The sequence below is a fragment of the Phaseolus vulgaris genome, chromosome 9 (assembly GCF_000499845.2).
Source record: "Phaseolus vulgaris cultivar G19833 chromosome 9, P. vulgaris v2.0, whole genome shotgun sequence".
NCBI classification, from domain to species: domain Eukaryota; kingdom Viridiplantae; phylum Streptophyta; class Magnoliopsida; order Fabales; family Fabaceae; genus Phaseolus; species Phaseolus vulgaris.
In genome coordinates, this window is record NC_023751.2 from 19,008,933 (window position 1) to 19,019,001 (window position 10,069).

Consider the following 10,069-nt stretch of genomic DNA (forward strand, 5'->3'; position numbering starts at 1 on the left):
ATTTGTTGGGAATTTTAGTTAATAGACATAAATTCGTCTCAATGGTTAAAATTCAAGAAAGCTTCTAGTATAATTTTATGTATTGGTATTGAAAAAAACAAAACCATTAAAAATATTTTCAATTAAAAAAAAAAACTTGTTTGAATACTCATTATGTCAAGCATCAAGAAACTAATAAATCAACTAGCCTTGGAGACTCGACATTTGTTCATAAACTCCTCTACCCAAATCCAAATCTAAATGCACTTTATTTATTACGATGTCTTCTACACCTTTTAACATAGCCAGGTAGAGCTTTTCCAATACGATAGCTCATCATAAAGATCAGACGCTCTTAAAGAGAAGGGCTCAGCCAACATACTAAACATAGTGCCAATCATGGATTTCAACAGCAAATGAAATTATCATATAAAATGTCTTTTATGCAGCCCCACTAATATGAAGAGTTACTGCTAAGCAATTGATGGAACTTTTTCAGATCGATGCTCACTTTTATAGGCCTACAATAATTCCACAACGAACTTCAGTTTCCCGCCAAGACAGACAGAAAATATATTTGACGCCAAAATTTCATTATGCAACGTGTATGAAGACAAATTTGATCAGCTCTCATGGTGTGGCAAAGTATGTTGCCCACTCAAGTCAAGCCTTTCTTTTCCTGTTGGCTTCTGACGCATCTACTTTAGCTTGACCAAATACAGACCTGCAGGAAATGAAAAGACACAACATTGCCAACAGAGGTAAATGATAAAAAAAATGCAGTATCAACTGACCAAGTGTTCATTCAACAACTTAGTCTCAATATTAGTCACCATCCTGAATGTTGTTTCCATCTAATATGCATTCACATTTGTGCTTCTCTTTTCTATCTTTCGTTAACATTATAGTGTGACCAACTGTGAAACTTCAACTCATGATTAACAGAATTTGATATTCTATTTTCAAATGACAAGACGACACAACAATTCATCATATATTGCAAGACTGCTGTTTTTGACTAATCTTTCTATATACTCATTTAAATTACATCCTCCGGGATAATAAATTCACCCGGAACTCATTTTTCCCTTAAAACTCTCATTTTTCTATTCACACAGAAGTTTCATTTCAAATCTCACTCTATATATAATTTGCTTTAGAGAATAGAAATAACGAGCATACTGCATATATAATTTTGTATAGACAAACTTAAACATGAAGAAAAGCAAGTATCACTAGGACATTCATCTAGCAGCAGAGATCCGGTGGCAAACTAGTATGTGTCTAAACTTCACGTTAAAAACTATAATTGAATTCATAGGCTAGTTTATATGTGATAGAAAAAAATTATCTTTCAGTAACCAATATGGTCCGTGGACTAAAATTTAACTTTCTTTAGAAAGGCACATGGAACATAATCGTACAGAAGATACATAGCCCATGCCAATTGTATGCTTCTGGAAAACATTGGGACTGTGAGGGTATTATCATGAGATCATTCAAATACAGGGCTGAAAACTTCGTATTAATCAGCTGGGATTGTCTTCCTCATCTCATAGCTATTCCTGACATGCTAATCCCTGTATGAGATACAGTCTTTCCCCTATGGCTATAAGATTCAGCTACAGAGAGAAACTGATAATTGTATCAAATTATCAAAAATGTAACAGCAGGGCTGATAATAAACTACTAAAGGAATACAATTGAAAAAGAAAGATTTCTATAAAAATTGAACCAATTCCTACTCTCTGCTAACTAAATTATGAATATCTACACTCATTTGATCCGTAACATATGGAGAAACTTTACGGAAACAGAATGACAGAATGGCTAAGTTGAGGAAATAAACACTTACCCACAGGTTGAACACTTATCATGATGCTCGCAGAATATGGATAAGCATACAGAACATACAAAGCCCATGTCAATTGTTTGCTTATGACAGAAGCACCTGCACAATTCATACAATTTAGGTGTAGAACTTTAACACACACAACCTGTAGATTGCCAGTTCTACAGTAAAGAGAAGAAGATTGCCATAATTAATGCAGGGCTAAGGACTTTAACACACAACTTGCATAAATGCACTAAAATTACATTACATATATCATCCATCTCAAAGAAATCCAATGCTTGGTATGATCCATTTTAACAATGTACTAATTTATATAAAAAGGTAACTACAAATGTCACTTAGGTATTGATATTAAGCAAATTTAGGCTTTAAAAGTTGGGTTACTGATTGCATAAAATTGTGGTTCTGTTTTCAGTAACAGAATCATAAATAGCTGTGTATCTTCAAACCAACATAAATTCAAAAGGGAAGAAAAAAAACTGGAGAAAAAAACAAGTAAAGATAACTTATTGTCCGAATGTTTGTAGTTACAGGACAGAGAAAAAACAGAGAGGGAAAGAAAATGAAAATACAAAATCTTAAATAAGAAAAGGCTGACCAGGGAAAAACTTACGAGGCACGAAAATCCACACCGACAGATTTAGGAAGCCTTAAAAATGCACGAGAATGTAAATCAGTCGCAAACACTGTCTGCATACACAAGGTTAGATTAGTGTCCAAAGTAAAACAAAAGGTAAAATTGAAAAGACAAATAATTCAAATCTGATTTTGAAAAAGAAATGATAATCTGTTTATTCCCTTTCAGAAGCCAATCATTTGAGTTTCAAGTCATGAGTTATCAAATTAGTTTTTCACTTTTACTACATTATTTGGTTGAGTTGCTTCCCTGGAAGAAAATAACAAGTCAAATTGCTTCATTTTGTTTTAGGAATTACATATTCAATAAAACAAAGCCCAAACTTGATCAGTTAGGACCCTAAAAGAAAATATGAGCCCGAATTTAGCATCAGCTACCCATGCCCATAGTATGGAGAGATGTGTTAGGAAAAATAAGAAGGGCCAGGGAGAGATTGTTGGCGTCACAGAAAGAGGAATAAGCTGATTGCGTAATGGGTTGGGTTGGGACAGAGAGAGGGGGGAGGTATGAAGAGAATCATTGAGTTTGTATGGACAGTGAGCATAAGCCCCTTGTAGGAGTTTAGCTCTGTGGTAGCAGGAAAATTCGTTCCACTGTAGTCCTTTGACGTCTGTCTAGTAACTATGACTGTGTTGGTCCAGGTTGCGTCACAACAACCCAACTACATGATTTTGAATGATTTTCCAACATTTATGCTGACCCAAAAAAGAACCTCACCACCACTAGGTCGTTTGTACTATAACATACAAAGTAACCACCTATCTTGAGGAGCAACCTTGAAAGAAAGAGTTTCAATCTCGCACACCAGAAGTAGAAAGAAACTATACAACTTATAATATTATCAAATAGATTTTTGTCAATAAATTTAAGAACTTATTTGTTGAATATCAACTACATGTGGCATCAAATTTTAAACTGATTGTGTCTGTAGAACAACTTTCTCTCAGAAAGAAGACATACAACACACTATAAGAGCATGTCAGTCATTCTCTTGCAGGTCTTCTAAAGTCATTGAGCATGCCAATCGTTATCAATCATGAACTACTTAAAGCTGAGAGTTTTCACCAACCCTAAAGCAAAGGATGAAGGTGACACAAAGCCATGATTTCAGTCCTTGTTTCATTGACAGATATAAGCAAGACACCAGTGTCAGCAACATATATTGTGTCTCGCCATCACAGATGTCTCCATACCACAAATAAATCTTTTAAATTGTGTTTAATTGTCTTTTAAATTATATGCACGGTCAAGGTTGAAAAATAAGTTTTAACAATTGTATTCAAGTCAGTGCATGGACTTTCAGGAAGTGACGTGCTTCTGTGAATCTCAATTTATGGCCTACTTTCCCTGTCTTCCAGAATCAAAAGAAGAAAATTATATCCCCATAAAGCATAGTTGAATTCAAGTTTCAACAAAAAGATGAAATGGTGAACTATTTTGGCATTACGCAAACAAGGTAGATGAGTTTGGATTTTGGTGTGGAGAGGCCAGAGCCACTAATATTGGGTGGCCATGGCTTTCTTCATGATAAAAATAACAGCAATTGCTGACTAGCAAAAAAACTGTATTGCAAGTCGCACCAATGCTTCAAAATAGACAATTAAAGCTTACTGAAAGATATTGATAAAGCCCGTCCAATTGAGGAGGCTTGTAATATATTCCACCAGTTATGTATGAAGCCTGTCATTCACAACACACACAAAATGACCTTATTCAATTAAACGCATTCTGCAAACTGCAATGTCAACTCATTCAATGTGTGTGTACTTAACTACCTGCTGGAGGAATGCAGAATTGTTTGAGCCAATATAACAAGAATCTATAGGAACCTGCAATATAAAATGTTACTTACACATAAATACTAGTTACAAATAAAAATACAAGCAATCTTCATGTATTAGTTATACGATATATTGCTGAAAAATGTCTGACTACTTAACAGTCTCCTGGCAAGAAAAAAGCCGAATTTGAAAGAAGAAAGAAAATAAAGGCAGAGATACAGCACATACGGTAGAACGCTGTGCAGAGAATATTGCATTCATGATTGCCACATACCTGAAAAGGATAGAAGGTGTTATTTGAAGTGAAAGGTCAATGCAATATTAAATATATAAAAAGTAAAGATTGTGAGGAACACACTGTTCTGGTCCATCGGCAGTCCCTTGCAGACATAAAATCTGTTCATAAATCAGTAAGTCAAATAACAATTATTTAAAATTGACAAAATGGAAAGAAATGCCAAATAGAGAAAAACAACAAAAATGTAGATTGGCTGAAAAACACTAGATTCCTGAAACAGAAACAGCACAAAGATTAGACCAGACATGTAAACGAATTAGCAGCAGGGAGTTTTCAAAAATAGTCTCCAGTTTAAACCAGTTCAACATCAACTAGATATTAAAAAATAATAACTTGGAGCATCCAACTAAATTTTGGCCCACAGAAAAGTTTACAGAGGAGACTAAACCTTAATGCTTTCTCATACTACAAACAAGCAAAAATAAAAAGTATATGAAATATTTAGCATGAATGAATTCAATCAAACACACAATACCAACATTTGATGACAGAAAAAACACGCATATCATTTCCATAGTCTTACATCAAACTCATAGTGATCCTCATTAATGCAATAAAAGGCAAAAGTCAATCATAGTTGACTAACAGTTCCAGTGACAGTTGCAACTCATCATCACATTCAAGTATGAAGAAAACTCAATGTAATAACAAATTGGCAATTAAGCACGCATATACACACACCCGAGGCTGCGGAGGCATAGGTCCTGAACGAAAAGCTCTCTGTATATCTGATAATCCAATCAGGTAAAACGAATAAAAGTTAAAGCCCTAATCAGCAACATAAGGTGTTTTCAAATTCATCAGCGAGAATCCAAAGAAGTTGGAAACTGAGTCGGTGATAAGGATACAACAAAGCGCCATGGACAAGGAGCCCGATAACAGCGAAGAAGGAACGGTTCCCGGTTTGTGAGACGCTTCTAATTGCTTGTCCCTAGCGAGAAACTCGTGGAGATTGTGGAGTAGGTTGGAGTAAAGCGCGGGCATTGTACCGGTGGTGGAACCGTGGTTCCGTTCGGAAGTGGAATCGTAGACGTAGGCGCACGAGTTGCATCCGGTGGCGATGACGATGAGCTGGTTGAGCTGGCCGAGGAGCAGGATCGAGTTGAGAAAGGCGAGTACCTGGGAAATGAAAGAAGAAGGTTGAGATTGGAAGGGAATGGGAGTGGTAAAGTGGTTTGGGAACGGGAATTACTTGGGAGAGGAACTCGGCGAAGGGGAAGGGGAAAGTGGTCCAGAAGAAAGGATTGGTGTCTAGCGTCACAACCAGAAGGCTCACATCGTCTGCAACGAAAGCATGGTGAGTGGAGAGAATAAGAGAAGAAGAGATTGAGAGAGTGCAGAGAACCTGCGTAGAGTTTCGAAGGTGCAGAAGGCATGGTGTGCTTGCGCTGTGTCCGTTCAACTCCCTTCTGCTTTCACTTTCAAGAGCGCAAGGAGGAACACATGCAATAAAACTTCCCGGGCTTCAGGCCCAACTGCCATTTTCCTAACAAAATACTAACAAATACAAATTTTAGTTTAGTTCAGATTTTTTAAATTTTCGATTCTAGTTTTTTGTTTTTATTTTAATTCTATAAAATGGTTGACAAATAGAGCAAATATGTTAAAACGATGCGTATGCAGATAAAGGAATCGAAATAAAATATAATAAAAAAAATCAATAACAATATCTCAATTTTACTGAGGAGGACAAACACTGTTAATTGTTTGTTATCGTATTGCATGATTTAGTGTTTCCAATTAAATAAAAACTAAGAAAAGAATATTAACTTTTGTGTTGCACAACAACTAAAATGCAAGATAGATATGATATTATGTTGATTTTTAAACTCGTGGTGAAAAAATAAAGAAAATATTATTAATAATAATAATGTTATTACTAAATACAAAATTATAATGTTAGTGAATACAATAATTTTATAATTTTACGTGATTTTATTAATCATGATAAAACTCATTTATTCCATCTAGTTGCTACAAAATTAATTTAAATATTTATAATCTAAAATAAAATTAAATATATTGATGAAATTATAAAGATAATATATATATATATATTATTTTACTTTCTTATTTTTTTATCTATTGTATATAATAAAAATAGATATCAATTTAAATAGATAAAAGTGACAAACTTTTCAAATTTATTTTTAATATTTTTTTTACACTAGTTGAAATATGGACATAGAACCATAGTCACTTTTTATCTACCACCCATCATATATACCAACCCTTTAATCAATATGTTTCTCAACAATATAAATGTATTAGCATGGTAGAATGCAGGAAGGATTGTAAACAAAATGTTCCTATGGATGCTTATCATTACTACAATGAAATATAAGTATATTCAAACTAAATCCTTAAAATTACATATTTTCTTTCCTAGCCAAAAATTAAAATTTGTTCTTGCTTCCTGTTACTTTGAAGTTCAAAAGTCTCACATGGTTATTAGATTTGTTTGCTGAAATGACACTATTTTAATCAACATGTGTTTTCGTTTGCTGAAATGTCACTATTTTAATCAACATGTGTTTTCGTTCTTATTTGCATTATCAGGTTCCACTCCTAAATTGGACCATGGCACAGAAAAAATGTTATAAAATATCCGAAGGTATTTAAGATCGGGGAGAAACCAAGAATGTTAATTAACTTGGCGTTACAAAAGGCAGATAATAATTAAAAAGCAAATCACTGCTGTATGCCTCACCGTCATCATATTCAGAACTTCTATACATGTTACCTAGAATTACTGACAATAGTTAAACAAGATAATTAAGCAAACAAAGAATATAAATGGCTAAGCTTGTGATGAAACTCGAAATTCCATAGTTTTCCAGATTCACAAATTAGTACAAGAGTACAAAATGAATATCAGCAACTACAAGGAGCATCCGTGACAAAGAAAGTAGCAGGCAAACTGAACCCGCCACAAAATTGATAAGATTACAATGCCACAGGTATCATCAACTTGACAAGCAATAACACAAGTGCATGCGTCAAAATGGGTAATGGTTTCACCAAGGAGCATGCAGCAGAAGCACCAGAAGAAATGCCACTAATAGGACCATTTGCAGGAGAGAATCCTGGAAGCCCCGATGAAGGAACCAGTGAGGGTATGGGTGATGTAGGACCTGCTCCATCGAACAGTGGTGCCGGTGCTGGTCCAAACACTGTGTCTTTTGCAACGGTGGTAGGAGGGGCAACAAGAGGAGGGAATTCCTGTGGACCTGAAACATCATTTGAAATATATTTAGAAGGCATTTGAAGATATACAAAGTATCGCGTGTCATCATTTTTTCTCTTGGGAGTGAGTTTGATTGGAGTATGTTAGAGCCAGATGCAGATTGCTACGTTTCCTGGCATCACTTTAGTCCAGATAACAATGCTACAGAACATCAAACCTAACTATATTTTAGTTCTGCAAATAAAGTCTATTATAAACTCAATGTGCATGGATAGCACATAGGAAAGGCACGAAGGTTTGACTGTGATTCATCATTTGTATCTCTACATCAAAACTAATTAGGAAATTCAGACATTTAAAGTTGATATCTATTCCGAAACAAGGCATGCTTGGCCCAAGTAGCTAAATAGAAGATGTAATGCTCTTATGCCCTCTTTGAATTTGAGTTTACACATTTTAATTCCAAAAGTAAGCTTAAATGGTAGGAGTTCTCTTCCCTCCAACTTATGTACATTGTTTTTGTCGTATGAACACATATCAGTAAATAAATCATCCAAAATGAAAATCAAAACAATGCATTATGCATTTGAGTTGTGTTTATCTAACACTAACCTGGACATCGAGGCTGAAGAGAAGGGGACAACCTGCAAGACGATAACAAAAATTAAACAAGCTTAAACTCAAAGAATAGTTCAGCAAAATAAACGTTGTTGAAATACGTGATTAAAACCACATGTACACAGAATATAAACATACGTTGTTGCTATGGTGCCATTAACAATGCCATCATAATTGCAAGAAGTAACATTGCAACCACCACTAGTCTGCTGCACTGTAACATTCCCAAGCATAAGATTGCTGCCTCTGCATTGCATGCTGGAGCAAGAAACAGCGAGAGAAGCCGGCATACAGTACAAACTACAAAAAAAAAAGTAACAAACCATTAAACACCAGAAACAACACCTCCTCAAACACTACAGAGACCATTTTTTCACTTCACAACCAAAAAAAGATTCCAGGTTTATGCAGTAGTGGTAGAGGGAAAAAATAAATTAAGAACAGAGAAAAACAGTTGCTTAGTGAGTACTTGAGGTTTCTCGGACCACAGCTACACTGGACACAGTGTCCCGCGGTAATGGCATAGCTTCCATTGGGGACAAGCAAGCCAAAATCAGAGGCGGATTTAGGAAAATTCGAAGCACAGGCTGCAACAGAGAAAAAAAGAGTTAGAAATTGAACAGAAAATTATAAATTGCTGAAGAAAAAAGAAAGAAAGAAAGAAAATCATTAGTTTATTACCGGGTATTGGAACAGCAAGGATATCCCCGTCGTTAATAGCAATGCTTCCCATGGCATTGACATTCATCAAATCTGTGAGCGTGGTGAAGTACCTGGCAGCAATGGCAGCGAGGGAATCAACGGGGCGAACCACGTAAGAGAGGTAAATGGCAGGGAGAGAGTTGTCGGAGCCGTTGAAGCAGGTGCAGGGAAGAGGCACGACGAGGTTCTGACCCACATCGAGGACGGAGGGGTCGGGAATGGAATTGGCCTCACGTAGCTGGTCGGAGGAGACGAGGCCGCCGTAGACGGAGTCGGCGATAGAGGAGAGGGTGTCGGAAGGGCGAGTCTTGTAGTTGGTGGCGACGGACTTGCGAATGCCGTCGACGCAGGAGCAGGAAATGGGGATCTTGAGGAAGAGGTTGGAAGGGAGGATATGGTGCTCGACGTCGGGGTAGGAGATGTCGATGGCATTGGCAGTGAGAAGCGCGATGGGGTCGATTTGGAAGAGCGACGCCACTTGGGAGACTTTGAGGTCAGTGTAAAGGGTGTATCCCAGAAGCGCGTTGCATGAGTCGGAGTTGGAACATGGCTCGATGGTGGATTTGCACAGGGCCTGAACAAGTAACGAGACGAAAACTGTAGCCTGCAGAAGCTGCTTTGGGCTTGGCATTCTGCAAATAGAAAGAGAGAGTGAGAGTGAAACAGGTTTGAGTTTATAAGCCAAGAGGAAGGAGTTTAGGGTTTTCTGAGTTGTGTTCTCCCTCTCTGGAAGAAGTGATGACACAGAGAGAATAGTGTTGTGTTGTGTTGGGGAGGGGAAAAGTTTCACTTTGAAAAGCTAAAGGAAGTTTAGAGTAGAAAACAGGTGTGTTCCATAGAGGCGCTAGGACAATGTTTCTCACTTGTCCTACTCTCTGTCATACACATTTCAACCTTTTTCTTCTCTCTCTCCAACACCCAAACTGTTTTCATCATTAATTAATTAACTCATCCTTTTTCTCCACAGTAAAATCAGAATTCAAAAATGATTTAGGATGCATACAACATCAAT

General features: G+C 36.5%; 2 protein-coding genes across 4 annotated transcripts; both read right to left on the bottom strand.

Moving 5' to 3' along the window:
* Nucleotides 1–221: 221 nt before the first annotated feature.
* Nucleotides 222–6,052, bottom strand: LOC137820163 (general transcription and DNA repair factor IIH subunit TFB4). 3 transcript variants are annotated; one of them, XM_068624030.1, is made up of 11 exons: nt 5,896–6,052; nt 5,743–5,831; nt 5,399–5,669; nt 5,232–5,278; nt 4,611–4,648; nt 4,481–4,526; nt 4,247–4,300; nt 4,083–4,151; nt 2,448–2,524; nt 1,835–1,930; nt 222–703 (listed from the first exon to the last, which is right to left on the bottom strand). In XM_068624030.1, exons 1-11 carry the CDS (start codon nt 5,924–5,926, stop codon nt 643–645), a joined length of 879 nt encoding a protein of 292 aa, XP_068480131.1. In that variant the 5' UTR covers nt 5,927–6,052; the 3' UTR covers nt 222–642. The 3 variants fall into 3 exon arrangements, with proteins under 3 accessions (XP_068480131.1, XP_068480132.1, XP_068480133.1); XM_068624031.1 differs by having other exon boundaries at nt 222–1,614; nt 5,896–6,036; XM_068624032.1 differs by having other exon boundaries at nt 359–1,601; nt 5,896–6,036.
* A 1,273-nt stretch (nt 6,053–7,325) lies between these two features.
* LOC137821669 (lysM domain-containing GPI-anchored protein 1) lies at nt 7,326–10,069 on the bottom strand. The gene is made up of 5 exons (XM_068626377.1): nt 9,037–10,069; nt 8,825–8,942; nt 8,494–8,655; nt 8,350–8,381; nt 7,326–7,780 (listed from the first exon to the last, which is right to left on the bottom strand). The coding sequence occupies exons 1-5, from the start codon at nt 9,686–9,688 to the stop codon at nt 7,497–7,499; spliced, it is 1,248 nt and encodes a 415-aa protein (XP_068482478.1). The 5' UTR covers nt 9,689–10,069; the 3' UTR covers nt 7,326–7,496.

Coding starts and splice junctions, on each gene's coding strand:
- LOC137821669 (XM_068626377.1), bottom strand. CDS start 9,688: ATGCCAAGCCCAAAGCAGCTTCTGCAGGCTACAGTTTTCGTCTCGTTA. Junction 8,656..8,824: donor TGTGGTCCGAGAAACCTCAA/GTACTCACTAAG, acceptor TTTTTTTTGTAG/TTTGTACTGTATGCCGGCTT. Junction 7,781..8,349: donor TCTTCAGCCTCGATGTCCAG/GTTAGTGTTAGA, acceptor ATGATGTTTCAG/GTCCACAGGAATTCCCTCCT.
- LOC137820163 (XM_068624030.1), bottom strand. CDS start 5,926: ATGCCTTCTGCACCTTCGAAACTCTACGCAG. Junction 1,931..2,447: donor GGTGTGGATTTTCGTGCCTC/GTAAGTTTTTCC, acceptor TGAATTGTGCAG/GTGCTTCTGTCATAAGCAAA. Junction 704..1,834: donor GATAAGTGTTCAACCTGTGG/GTAAGTGTTTAT, acceptor CATTTCCTGCAG/GTCTGTATTTGGTCAAGCTA.